The sequence below is a fragment of the Micropterus dolomieu genome, linkage group LG22 (genome assembly GCF_021292245.1).
Source record: "Micropterus dolomieu isolate WLL.071019.BEF.003 ecotype Adirondacks linkage group LG22, ASM2129224v1, whole genome shotgun sequence".
NCBI classification, from domain to species: domain Eukaryota; kingdom Metazoa; phylum Chordata; class Actinopteri; order Centrarchiformes; family Centrarchidae; genus Micropterus; species Micropterus dolomieu.
The window spans coordinates 30475760-30490610 of NC_060171.1; the positions used below are offsets into that span (position 1 = coordinate 30475760).

The 14851-nt window shown below is 40.0% G+C and overlaps 1 protein-coding gene across 3 annotated transcripts in view; it reads left to right on the top strand.

The window, feature by feature from the left end:
• Nucleotides 1-14851, top strand: part of LOC123961286 (spondin-1-like) — a 110907-nt gene that overhangs the window by 43724 nt on the left and 52332 nt on the right. For all 3 annotated transcript variants that reach the window (XM_046036543.1, XM_046036544.1, XM_046036545.1), the window contains exons 4-6: nt 1833-1906; nt 2882-3004; nt 3754-3902. In XM_046036543.1, coding sequence (XP_045892499.1) covers nt 1833-1906; nt 2882-3004; nt 3754-3902 — 346 coding nt within the window. The remainder of the gene's footprint in view (nt 1-1832; nt 1907-2881; nt 3005-3753; nt 3903-14851) is intronic.

A 14851-nucleotide genomic window follows, 5' to 3' on the forward strand; every position in this document is an offset into this window, starting at 1 on the left:
AGTGGCTTCACAACAACTCCGTGGCTGTTCTTGAATGGCCCAGCCAGAGCCCTGACTTAAACCCAATTGAGCATCTCTGGAGAGACCTGAAAATGGCTGTCCACCAACGTTTACCATCCAACCTGACAGAACTGGAGAGGATCTGCAAGGAGGAATGGCAGAGGATACCCAAATCCAGATGTGAAAAACTTGTTGCATCTTTCCCAAAACGACTCATGGCTGTATTAGATCAAAAGGGTGCTTCTACTAAATACTGAGCAAAGGGTCTGAATACTTATGACCATGTGATATTTCAGTTTTTCTTTTTTAATAAATTTGCAAAAATTTCTACATTTCTGTTTTTTTCTGTCAAGATGGGGTGCTGAGTGTACATTACTGAGAAATAAAATGAACTTTTTTGATTTTTGGAAAATGGCTGCAATGAAACAAAGAGTGAAAAATTTAAAGGGGTCTGAATACTTTCCGTACCCACTGTACATGAAGAGAGAGAAGCAACTGACGCTGCCTAGTGTACCTAGGTCACACCACACATTGATTTTATTTTCTTCTGTTCACTCACTTTGGATTTTGTTAATTGATAAATATAATCTATTAACGTGTTTATTTTTTGAAATACTACTTTGCAGCATGTTTCTACCCCTGCCCAAAACATTTGCACAGTACTGTATTTGGTATGGTGTGTCGGAATAATTAAAAACTCAACACCTGCATACGAAGCACCCACCTTACGAGAGAAAGGAACGGCTGTTCTTCCATAAAAAAGAAAACTTGACAGCGAGACAGTTGTTTTCCCCAGCGGAGCCAGAGTGTGTTTTTTGACTCTTGTAGTTGGTTTGATAGCAAACCGAGTTCAAAAATGTAAAAGAAGGTTTGTGACAATGATTTATTGTAGTTCTATAAGTTTGAGTGTAATAATGAATATTTCCCAGCTAATGTTGAAATGATGCAAGGGTCCCTGGGGCACATTAATTTTCAATTTTGGGTCCCAAAATGAAAAAGTTTAAGCTGGTGTACAAAAAATTAACACCCAAATTACTATCAAAACTCCTAGAAATTGCTTGCTTTCTATATATATTTTTTTGACACTTTATGTAAATTGCTATGTTCATCCAACTCTTTATGACAAAACAGCAGTGAAAGGAAGTATTTTAATTTCACCTGTATTGCGATGGAATTTAAAACTATTGCAAACGTTGTGTTGCTAGGCCACCAGACCTCATTCTTCCTCTGACAGTTTTTTTAATCGTCTTTGTCTCCTCAGAATTTCCATAGGAATGGCATCACACAAAGCTTTACAGCTCCATCTGCGCAATATGAGAAAAGCATTTCATTTGTACTGAAAAGAAATGTAACTGGTATTGGTAAAACAACCTATTTTCATTGGGACAGTTTTATTTTCAGCCAGAAAGTAGAAAGCTAGTAAGTTAGAATTCAGCTCTGTTCGCAGCCTGTGTAAGGATCTATATATTCCTGCTTCCGACTGTAATTCCAGCTCTCTCTTCTTCATGTCCGTGGCCATGATTGCTTTGTTACATTTCATATTGCAGCGGTGTGATTGTGTCATGAGGTCCGGAGAATACAGCGCTGGTTCTGTAAAAAAGATGTGTACTCTGTGTATACTATGAAATATCTGGGAACCCATTACCTTCCCTTCTCGCTGACGATTACATGGATCAGATATTGAACAAAACACCACAGTATAATCCATGTAATGCATTTGCACCCCTCTTACTATACAACCTCTCTTCTTGTCTTCCTTTTATTTTCTCCAATAATTTCTCAATTTTTCTCTTCCTTTCCCTTTCTCACTACCTCTCTCTCTGTCTCCCCAGGGCCAGTATTGTCCAGAAGAAAATCATTTATTTCCAGGATGCAGGCTCTCTCACCATTCGACTGTGTGAGAAAGGTAACGACAGCTGCCCATCATCTCCTCCTCTCCTTCGTCGTCTGCTCATCTTTTCATTCTTGACCGCTCATCATGGTGCCATTATCCTCTGTTCTATCTGTCGTTGTCCCCCACCCCCTTTCGGAGCAGAACAGCTCCCAGCCTTTCATACTGTGTTTAAAAAAATATGATGCCCACAGAGGCAGTGGAGAAAGCTGTGAGGACAACGAATCACAGATCTCCTGGGAGTCTGTGTGGGATTTAAATATTCCTTTGTATTTCGCACACAGAGCGGCAGCACAGCTTTTGTGTTACCTGTAATTTCACCGCAGAGAAAAATGCCACACCAGATTTGGAAAGCTGTCTGCTCCCTAAATATACACTAAAGTCTTGTGAGACAGAGAGACCATGGGACTAAAAACCAGAGCCCACACAAATGGTTTTTTAAAACTTAATCTCAGTGGGAATTTTACTTTCATAAAATCTTCCTCTCCTCACCAGAATCTAATTTTCCAGGCTATTATGCAAGCCAATCAAGCCACACTGTTTTCAATTTGCTTACTCGTCCTGCTATAACTTAGATGTCAAGTGAGAATTTCTTTCGAATAATTTGGTTACTCATAAATATTCAAGTCCTCCACCTTGACCTATCTTTGCAAAACATTGGTTGAGGCCAATATTTTAATATTTATGAGTCTGCGTCAAGGGTAATGTGTCATTTAAATACTGGTTTATTCCAGTGATGTAATTTTGAGACATTCTCACTGGTTCCAAATTGTAGTCCATCATCTGATCATCTTTGGGGTATTTTCTGCTTTATTAGATAGTCACGGTTGAGTGAGGCAGGAGAGGCAGGGGACAGCAAGGGGATGACATGCAGCAGAGGTACCGGGGTGCCCCCTTCACCTCATCATTTATTAGGCTTGTGCATCTTGTTTAACCTTAAATCTGTACACAATTTGTGTGTTATCATGTTCACGTCCTGTCTCCCTGTAGAGCCTGTGTTCGGTGAAGCCACAGAAGTTCCTGCCATGGAGTGCTGTGCCTGCGGAACAGCCAAGTACAGACTCACCTTCTATGGCAACTGGTCGGAGAAAGTACATCCAAAAGACTATCCAAGTGAGTTCAAACCACGGGCAGGCTCTACTGCATGTACACTATGCACATTCACCATGTAAGTAGAGAATAGGCATGAAAACTCATAAATACCCATAAGTGTGTGTATATCCAGGGTAGCAGCGCAGGTTATTCCAAGTCAACTTACTGAAACAAATATGCTTATTGGCTTTCTTGGAAACAGCAAGCCCGGGTCAATCCAAGGCTGGCTCATAAACACTTGTATCTTCTTTCTTTAATGTGTACAAAAACCACAATGTAAAAACAACACGTTATGGTTTAACAGGGGGTTGTGTACGGGACTATTTCTTGGCCAGATGCAGAGACTTCTTCTAGTCCCCATTGGTTGCCTGGCAACCTCACTGAAATGACAAGACTCCATTAAGATACTCCTACCAGCCAAAAAATAGCTCTGCACCAACCACAACGTAACTGCCACTAGCTAGGAACCGCTACTGCTGCTCCTGTTTCAGCTGAATATGGCGCCAAATTTACAGATACATCACTCACTACCGATTAGTAGTAGCGTAAAATGGGCTATCAAGAACACAATGCATTGCTGAATGAATAAACTGAAACAAATCAGTGTATTCTGTGTATAATCTGTTACAGAGATGTGCCAACCATGGCAAACTATAATAGAAAGAATAATGCAGACGGGCCAGCTGAAAAAGACAAAATATCCTTGTCCTTATCTGAATCAGAATTTAAAACCCTTAAACCTAAACTTCTCTCCTGCTCCTGTCTTCCAGGACGAGCCAACCACTGGTCGGCTCTGATTGGTGCGTCTCACTCCAGAGGCTACGTGTTGTGGGAGTATGGAGGTTACGCCAGTGAGGGCGTCCGTCAGGTTGCAGAGTTTGGCTCACCCATCAAGATGGAAGGAGAGATTAGACAGAAGGTAAGGCTGACATCAGATGGAGCCTCTGCGGGTTCTCTGTCGCTCCATTTTTGATGAAACAGCACTATTTCCATGTCTTTTCATTTGTTTAACCCTCATATTGGACTAAACCTAAAACTAAATTGCTAGTGGCAAAATATGGGATGCATCAAAAAAAAGAAAAAAGACAATAAAATCCTAGAACTGCAATCATACTCAGAGCTCACCCTTCACCAGTGCATACAGAGTGTAGATACAGTATTATCATGACTGTGCTCAGGGCCCACTGCCATATGCCAGGGGCTATTACAACATACTGAGAGGTTAATGACAGGCTGAGGCAATAAGAATCTGAAATGACATGTGCACACACACACACACACACACACACACACATTTTACTCTGTCAAAATGGCAGCTGATGAATGTGCAATACAGTGAAATTCTCATTTCCACATCGGGCAAAGCTTTTACAGACGCAGGGCGTCTTCATATTCTCATTATCCTCTTCATTAAACCAGATGCATGTTGACACTGTGTGGTGCTGGATTCTGCTTGAAATCAGATTCCTTTGGAAAACAACAGACTTCTTTTGAGTGAACGGTGCCTTTAGGGGATCAGATATTTTTTCAAGCCATCCACTGGATAGCACCACGAGAGGAAAGGCTGTTGCCTCAGCGCAAGTCTGTGTGTGCGTGTGTGTGTGTGTGTGTGTGTGTGTGTGTGTGTGTGTGTGTGCGTGCGTGTGTGTAGAAAAATTTACACATAGCACAGACAGGGGACAGTGCATGACAGGACACAGCTGAGAGATGGGCTTGAGCATACCTGCACACTGTATGTGTACTGTATGTGTGTGTGTGTGTATTTTGCTATACCATTTATAACATGGTATGTAGGTATTACTTTAAAGAGAAACTTCGCTCTCTTTGGCTTCAACACATCTCCCCCAATCAGGGCTGTGCAATTGATCGAATTTTAATCACAGTTTCGTTTTGTAAGCACACTCGTTTTGTCTTGAGTAATAAATCCTGCGCACTCATTACTTCACAGCGGCGCCCTCCGCTAAAAGCCCAAACTCCCTCAGCCCTGCTGTGGCATGTTTGCTTCAACTCAGGGTTAGGCTATAACTGGCAGGTCACCATTATTAGCTTAAAGGTCCAGTGTGTGTAATATTTCTGAGGATCTATTGACAGAAATGCAATATAAGATCCATAACTATGTTTTCAGTGGTGTGTAATTGTATAATAATGAACCGTTATGTTTTTATTACCTAAGAATGAGTCATTTCTATCCACATAACTGCGGTTCCCCCCTTACGTGGACATCGCCATGTTGCGCCGTGTAGTAGACCTAAATTTATTAGTTATGCATTTTAATAAATGTATAAGAATTGATACCGAATTATGAATTTTTATTCATAAAATCAAAATTTCCTCGTTAAGGGCACCACCGGAGTTGTTATAATCCTAGAGTCTCCGGACCTCTAGGTAGTTTTGAATAATTATACAATTATTACTAGTGATCAGTTAGTTAATAATCGCTCAATTATCTTAAATCAGTCAGTCAGTCTCATATCTAAAGGGTCAATTCTCTTGGCAGGAACTATAAATAGGCAACACACACAGCTCTTGATTATATTACAGTGAATTTATTCTCTAACTAAGGTGATAAAAAGATGGTTGGATACAGGGAACATAAACATTTGCTGAACAATGAGCCTGGAGGTTCGATTGTGGGAAGCATTTGACTCATACGGCATAGAAGAACTAATAAAAGTAAACTAATGCTATAATTTAGGAGTTAAATGGACATCTGATCACAGGACGTGTGTTAAGTCTTACTGCTTGTCGACAGCCTGCTTTCGGCCTGTTGCACGGGTCCCACGCTAGCTGCCGATCCTGGCTTTTTGCTAGGGATTCTCCAGGGTTTTCCGTGTCTGATTGAAACGTCAACTCCGTCTGGCAATTCGGCTGTTTGCAGGTTTCTTTTGTTGTAGCTGGCGAGACCACGTGTCTTGGTCTGACCTCGGTGAAGTTGGCTCGACGAAAAAGGCTTAAAATGGAACTTGGTCGTTCCTGAATTAGTCCAGTGTAACTTAACGGACTTATAACTTTAAACAAAAGAAATAAAGAAAATAAAACAAACTGAAGGCAGATCGATGTCGCGGCACTTCACGTGTGTAGCTTCAAGCGAACAAAGGCCTGTTTGTTTCGCTGGTCGACTGAGGGCGTTGCCTGGCCGAAGCGTCCAGAGAGCAGAGTAGAGTGGACGAGAGCCAACAGCGAACAGAAGAGAGAGAAGAGCAGGTCGCGTGTCGCTCTTTTGTTGCCTGGGGCGTGGTTCCCCAGGGGGCGTCTCAGGTTTCCCAAGGGACTGCCTTTCTAAACTTAATGTCTAAAAGAAATCTATTTGCACGTATTATAATCAAATGGTTGTACCGTTCTAGGCATTTGGTAACAGGAAACAATTGTCACATTAGTGGTCAGGATATTTATACATTTAACAGCATTTCCGATGAGGGCATGTAATACTTATTTCGTCCACTTGGGGGAGCTCAGGTTACATGAGGAAAGCTTGGATTAAATCAAAGATCGTCTCTCCTTAGGAACTGGGAGAATTTGTTTTTTCATCCTTAAATTCAAGCTGGCGATTAAGAGTATCGTAAAACATTTCTTTGTCATCATTTCTAAAGGAATTTTGTAAGAAAGTATTATGAACAAGCATTGATTACATTAGATGAAGGAGTGTCTTGCTGAAAATAAAAACATTGGACAAGTAACTTCTTTTCAGCACTAATATCAACAACAGATAGCAACAATAGACAACATAACTACTCAAATAGAGGCAAACGTATTCAGGCAACTAAAGATTTAATTAACTTAATTAAATGCTTTGAGTATTTGGAGACTGCAGTCCTCTGTCATCCAAAGTTCAGTGTCTGGACCATGTCACACTTAGGTGAGACAGGGGTTTTCCTTTTTGATGTGGTAATAAAACAAAGAGGCTGTTCAGGGAGATGCCAATGGCTGGTGTGTGTCTCTTTTTCAGTTTAACAGTCAGGCCCCGCGTTATCAGCTTCGGAATCAAAAAGGTGCCAGTTTTATGGTCGGGATAGCACTTAGAGAAAGCAACTTTGACCCCTCCCCTTCTTCTCTGGGGAGGAGAAAGGAATTTAGGGTAGCTCCAAATTTATTCAATGAAAAATGCACAAATCCACACCGTTGTTCACTACAGCCGCCATGTTTCTACAGTAGCTGAAAACGGACAACCAGCGCCACAGAGCACGTTTCGTCACTACGTTCTTGTTGTTCTTGTTGTTCTTCTTGTAGAATTCTGGCAGTGTAGATGCTCATAACTACACTGAAAACGTATGTTCGAAGAAGAAGAAGTAATGTACACCAGTTGTCAGCAAATAGGTTTTGCGTCGCAGCAATTTTTTTATCCATCAGATGGTGGGTGAGAACAAAAGACATAAAAAATTTAGTTAAATGTTACACTGTTTGTTTAGCTCAGTCAGGAAAGCGCAGGACTCTTATCTTGAAGGTTGTGAGTTCGATCCCCCATTGGGAGAATTTCTATTTTCCCTCTTCAAACTGATTATGAAGCGACTGTTTCATATGCTCACAATAAAGCCTTTAAAAGTTAAGTGTGCAAGAATTAAGATAGTAAGATAGTAGTAGTATTACATATACATATTTTGCAAACTCATTTGTTACATGCTGTGCATGCAGAGTGAACTAGATGTCAGCGTGTTGTTTATATGATCTGATAACGCTAATCCTACACATCTTTGTAGTAGTGTCCATGTTGATTCCACGTTCTGACTTAAGAGCCCATGAACGCACACTGAAGTCAGAAGAACGACTTCACAACTCTGGAAATTGCACCATCCGAGGAGCATGTGAATCCACCGTGACCACTGGTTGCAATTCGCAACCCTCACCACTAGATGCCCCTTAAACTTACACTACTCATAGCCAGGTGTGTGTTGAGGCTTGCTTTGCTTGTAAAATATCTGTGGTGTCCACGTCTTCTAACGTATTATAGGATTTATAGTTTTCTCACTGTTGGTTTACCGCATCTCCCGGCAGAACAACACGTATCTAACGTAACGAGTTGTCGTCAACTCGAGTAGTTCACCTGTCACCTGCCCTGCTCCACTCCTTGTGTACACACACACACACACACACACGTAGCCTCCACTGCAGCCCATCAACAACTCAAAGCAGTCAACCTGGGGAAATACTGGGCTGCTCTAGATGCTGTTTAAAGTTAATAATATTATGGGCTATTTGGGATTTTTGGATAATACAAAATCATTTTAAAAATGAAGCATTCAGTTTTAAAGTTTTAATGAACACATGATGTTTCAGTAATCGTGTTAATAATCGTGCTCTCAATTACGACCATTATGAGCAAAATATTTGTGATTTTGATTTTTGCCATAATTGAGTAGCCCTACCTTAAATTATTCAAAAAACACACCCAACCCCTCACAGGTCAGGGCTAGGTTTGAATGAACTAGAGCTAACACAACATTTGTTTGAATTCATGTGAAAACAATGTAGCTCACTATGTTGTAGAATAGATGTTAACATTCACTCTCAGTGACTAGGTGTGTGCCAAAACATTGATACAGCAAAATATCGTAACATATTTTTTCATGATACTGTATCGATATTCCAGACCATCATAGCGATACATAAAATAAAATAAAAATAGTGCTTTGACGATTAGCTCAATGCTAAGATATAATCTCCATTAACTTGCTAACGGACTTTAGCATTGCCAACACGATAATATAAGAGTGACATACTGTGCAAATACTTAAAGTACAGATGTTTCCTGAGCTCTGTGTGAAATAAAAAAGAGCTGCTAACTTCACTGGCTTGATCTGCTACTCTGCTGCTTCAGCACTCCTCACTGACTAGCAACCCCAAAGGCTCAAAACTCAAACCCAGAATTCCCAGTGGCCTAAAAATACAGCTATTACTAGGTGGAGAAAGGGCAGCACAATGCTGTGTCACTGAACAGTTATCAGTTTAATGTGATGTAGATATTAGACTTACGTGATACACAGCAATTTGTATTTTCAGCAAAAAAACAGTAAATTAAGTGAATTAGCATTTTTATATGCCTTTTATAATATATATGTTTATTATATTAATTTTACATAGTTGCTGTAGGATCAGCAGAATTGTGCTGTTTTGTGATGATTTTCAGCAGATAGAGAAAACATTTTTGTGGGCATTTTGTATTCATAATTAGACAGATATTGTTTAGGATTGTCTAGCGATATATCAATTATCGCAGAATAGCTGTATATATTATCGTTTTCAGGAGCCGTGTATCGTGTATTGCAGGGCTATTCAATTACAAATTCAATTGGGCTTGATTGTAAAACCAGGACACGGAGATGGGCCGACCATTTTCTCATGAGTGGGATCATTAGAATTTTATTGACACACTTGTATTGGTAATCATTATTGGTTGAGTTCTTTATTGATCCTCTTATCAGTCCTATTTATTACTAAATAATGGCATATATTATTTGAAAAAATAATTGAAAATGTTTTATTAACTAAAATGTTGTTTCTAGAGCAGCAACAGAATTGTCAACAGCAAAGTCACTAATATCTCACTGGAAACAAATCTAAAACTATTGTATAGTATTTACTGGCCAACAGGGCGAGTAATTGGTCATGTAAACATTTTTGACTATGTTTGAACATTAGTTTATATTTTGAATAAGAATTGACAGACTTGCTCTCACACTACATTGTTCCAGTGTCCTTCTAGCTTAACCCCTTCTCCCCCAGTTTTAATCAACACAGTTGTTATGGCAGCAGCACAACAATTTCACTCACACATGCTTAATCTCCTACCTAGATTTGATTTGTTTATGTCTTGATAGTGGGGTGTTGTCCAAATCTGACTGAATGTTGCGTTGATTTGTGCTTAGTGGACTACAAATCAAGTGGAGTGGGGTACAAGTCAACGTCTAACTCGCAAAGTCCACTGAATCCGCCTGCGTCACATGATGGCAGCCATTCGAGTCAATGCTCGTGAGTCCACCAGACGTGGCCGCATCAACACAGACCAGCATAGAGAATCTGGTCATATTTCAAAATTAAACACCCTGTGCAGACTCCCGATCATAAAATGACAATAAATATGATTAAATCAGACAAAAAAGGAAACCATTTAACTAGGTAGCCTACTTAATCATAGTAGAAGCACAAACTGCATGCAACAAAATCTGAACATGCCAGCAAAATCAGGCAGGCATACACCTTTTTGGTCTAGAGTAGAGGTTTTCAAATTGTGAAGCGACAGACCAAGAACTGCTAATATCTAATTCTGCAAACTTTTTAATGGTGTTCATTTACAAAATGTAAACAAATGCAGGCTAAAAAATGCAGGAGCCCACAGCCAACTCACACTTCCTGCTTACACCTGCCATGATTAAATATGTAGTCTAGAGCGCACAGCAAATGATGAACATGATAGACTGGGATCAGAATCAGTTGATAAAATAAAAAGCGACTGTACATGGTAAACGGGAATGGTAATGGAGTGCATTAATATAGCCCTTTCACTTTCTTTTCCATGTTTAAAAAGACCCACCCATAATTTTTAACTATTTTAAGGTTTTATTGCTGGGATCGGGAGAATTGGGGTTTAGTGTCTTCCTCAAGGACACTTCAATATGTGGACAGGATAGGGTCCGGGGATCAAACCACCAACCCTGTGATTAAAGCAGTGGCCATTTGTACATAAGTGGAATTAGTGTTAATTCACTCTATACTATCTCTGGGTGCATTAAGCCATTGCAGGCAGTGTTGCATAACATTGAGCAGGACTTCTTTATGGCAATATAGTATTCATAGGATTTTTACACCAATGCTGAATTTGTCAGGAATTTAATTTCCCCAAACACAGACAGCATCTGGATATTTTGCCTGTAATCAGCTTCTCAAAGGATTTCCTATGTCACGATACGCAGCATATCAGCTTCACAGTATATTCACTATATTAAAATAGGGTAACATATAAAATAAAACAATACAGTTGTTTATACATATATACATATACGTATACACCCCGAACATTCCGCAGTGCATTTTCTGAATTCTGAAAGCATCTGGAGTGAATGTAAACAACAGCAACCAGATGATAATATGAAAGTTTCATCTTCACAATAAACTTTGGGAGTCCATCTTGACTGCGTTTGAGCACCAAGCATCATCGATGTAAAACACAGAGTCCACCTCCTGTCATCTTGTCATCTTGGTGAACTCAGAATGGACCACCTGCCATCTTGCGGGATTTTATCCATATGGACCAACCCTAATTTATACTGTACTTTGCATGTATGTTGCTCCTGTCTGCTGGTTCGACTGAGGCCCACAGTGTATGGCTGTCTCTGTGCGTCCTCTTTCAGCCGCTCTCTCTCTCTGTGGGCACTGAAAGGTGTGTCCTGGCCATTTGCGAGGGAACAATAGTGTGTTGTTAGTGTGCTGTCAGTATGGTGTGTGCCTGTCAGTTTGGGTTTGGGCTGTTGTGTGGAGACATTGGCGGCTGACGGACAGCCCTAACTCCTCTCTTGGCTGGCTCTGTCTGTCTCTGGGGCTAATAACTACCCTGACACAATGAAAACTTCAGCCTGTTTCATAGCGGAATGAGATGGCTTGATTGTGTACTGTACCCTGGAATGTCAGCTATTGATTTGTTGGACTATGTAACAGGGGGACTTTTTTTAAATCCGTGATTCAATAAGGTTTTGTGTTCCATTTGCATGACTAAATATAGACCCCACAAATGGTTTAGTGTCTCTTCTTTTAACAAGTGTCCTTTCACTTAAAATAATTTCAAAAAGTCCAGTGAAGGTGGGCAATTTTAATTTCTAGTTTTCTCTGACCAGCAGTACAAAAAGATACAACAGTTGAATTTTTGGCATTTAGGTAAATATTTGACATGAAACAATATTAAAATTAAAAAATGATTTGCTTTCTTACCAAGAGTTAGTTGGAAAGACTGATACTTATATCTGTACATTAAATCTGAAGCTACAGCGAACAGCCATTTAGTGTAGCTTTTATGTAGTTTCTCTTCCAAGAGCGTCCTGGCCAAGATAGTTATGTCAAAGTTGCAAAAATACAAAATGACAATGCAGATATCATAAAAAGCAACAGCTAAAATTACAAGGAGTTGAGTAATGCTTAAAGTCCTTAATCAATTATGAAAAGAGTAAAGACTGGAAAAGGGGAAACAGCTGGCCTTGCTCTGTCCGACAAAAGTCTGCTTTCCAGTATCTTAAAGGCTCACTAATTAACACCTTGTGAGTTATAAAGCAAATAAGTTTACGTAAATAACTTTTGAACTATTCTTTGACAGACAGACAATTAAAATTTTGTTGTATAACATGCAAGTTCTCATAATTTAGTCTCATGAAAAAAGTGAATTTACGTAAAATGGTGTGATACATAACCAGTGCAAAACTGAGTGACGCTATGCCAGATGGCCTGTGATAGTAAAAGTTTTTTCAGAACATCAGCAGTCTGATTCTAAGGTGATTATTCAAATATTTCTGTCACATACATGGAAACAATATATGTGTATTCATCAGCATACTAGGATGACTGATAACACTTTTTGGTCAACTTCATTCCCGTGTTTGTGTGCGTCCTCATGCATGCATGACACTTTCTGTTGTTGTTCAGAGATATATTGTTATAAGTTATCTTTTCAAGGTTTTAGACACAAGCAGACTAAAGCACTCACATTCACACTCCCATCTTTTCAATTCTCTGGGGCGTCTAAGTTCAGACTGGGAGAACATCGAAGTGGCTGCTGTAAAGGTGGGAAGCCGACATGGGTCAGTAATCCCTGTCTTAGCTGAGAATCCCAACCATCCACAGGAGCAATCAGCTGTGGTGATGTGCGGACAAAGCCTTAAGACCTCTCCAGCCCAGCGCCAACCTGCATTCCACTAACTAACACAGGCCTAAGCCCGGCACAAGACTGGCAGACAGGCAGGGGAGACGAGACTTGAGAGCTCTCACTGTGATTATGTGAGTACAAGTCAGAACATCTCTGTCAGAGAGTTGCTTCCTCAATCTCTGCAGGAAGACTTTATATTGTTCAGAAAGTCACGAGGCAGCGTTTAATAACCATTCAGAATGACACGCAGGTTTTTTTCTGCAAGCAAATATTTAGACGCTGAATAGATGTTGACTCAACAGCCTGCTCCATCTTACTAGTCTAAACCCAGTGAGGACCTCAGTCAAAGTTGAGGTGTTTGCTGAATTGCTGCTGCGTGGATTGCTTTGCAAAATCATGACCTAAATCTATTTTCTCCCGCTTGCTTGTTTAAGTTTAACTTGGCCATCATGCCGTCCATCAAATTCTGCTTGGTAAGCATGTGAGCACAGAGGCACGCTGGACAGGGCCCGACATGCATGAGGTTATGGAAAATATGTATAATAAATCCCTTCAGGCACATATCAGTTCATACCACAGCACACCAGCTCACAGCTCGGACTACTGTCTGAAAATGGATCTCTCTAAATACTGGCACCATTGACTTAGCAGCATTCAACAGCAGGTTTAAACGTGCCAAGATCCTAAAATGCTTTTGTCAGTTCACTGAAGCTGCCAGACTCAAGTGCAAACATAGTTGCATGGCCAGAACTATACTCGTATAAACTAGGGGAAAACTGTTGAAGCATAATTGATGACCCTAAACTGTAAGCAAGTTTAATTGACAAAAAACATCCCCCAAGAGTTGAAGTTGAACTTAAAACAAATATAATTACAACATGTAGCACTGGATTGGGATTAGCGGCCCCAAAAAACCTTTAAAGCAAAAGCTCAAATAAAGCAATTCAAGTTATGGTTCTAATGGGAGTAAAATTAGAAGTTACAGAATGTAACTCCAGAAGTTTAAAAGAGTGTTTTATTATTTACCAGTTCACTAAATGAGATATGTAAATTGTTCATTTTCAAACTTGTACTCTTCAGCCTTAACTTCTGTACACTTTCTGTAAGTGGTACGTCAGGGTCACAGCTCATGCGGTGACTGGTCGGCTCGTAGATTAGAACATTTTAAACTTTTTTAACTTAATTACATATGTTTATTATGAAAGATGTTGTATTAGATGTTTTATTTAACTTGTACTAATCTATGGGTCTCTGTAATTGCCCATTGGGAATAAATAAAGTGTTTTGAAATTAAAATAATTTGAGGCCTTTTCTCAGATTCCACGCAGCTCCCTCTGGAGCCACAAAAGGCTTTGTACACATTTTTTTCCACGCATGCAGTAGTACTCCCAAAGACTTGTAAACAGACTTAGATGTGTAAAATTGGTGGTTCCACTGGCCTGGAACTGTCTAACTACAAGAAAATTGGTGAATGGGACAACTTCTCTTAAATCACTTGTATTTGTCACTGTTAGAACAAATCTGTTCCTCGATTGAGTTCCTGCATGAGGCCCAGTGAGTGTGTCGCAGATATGCTTCACCATGAATAACTCTTAACTGATCTGAATAGAAGACACCAAGATGTGTTGTTTTTATACAGCATGTGCCAACTTGTGTGAGCCAAGGGAAACTGCCTCAGCTCATTTTGAATGTGTCAGTAGGTTAAGAACAGACAGATAAGACAGATTTGTTTCCCTTTGTCCTGAGGAACTAAAAGTATATTTTAATGTCACTAGTTTCTCAATCAAGAAGCAAAATTACACGGCACATCTAAATATTGATTGCTTTGAAATGTCACATGCGGCCGAGAGTATAAAACAATCACACAAGCCGAGGTTCTAAAATCTGAAGAGCTGCTGGCCAAGGAGTAAATCCTCAACCCTTTAAATGCTACAGGGCATTGACACAGGTCAAAAAATATCAGTAGCTACCTAATTATTACCCCCTGTGAAATGCCACGTGCTCTCAGCCAGGTGTGATCACACCAA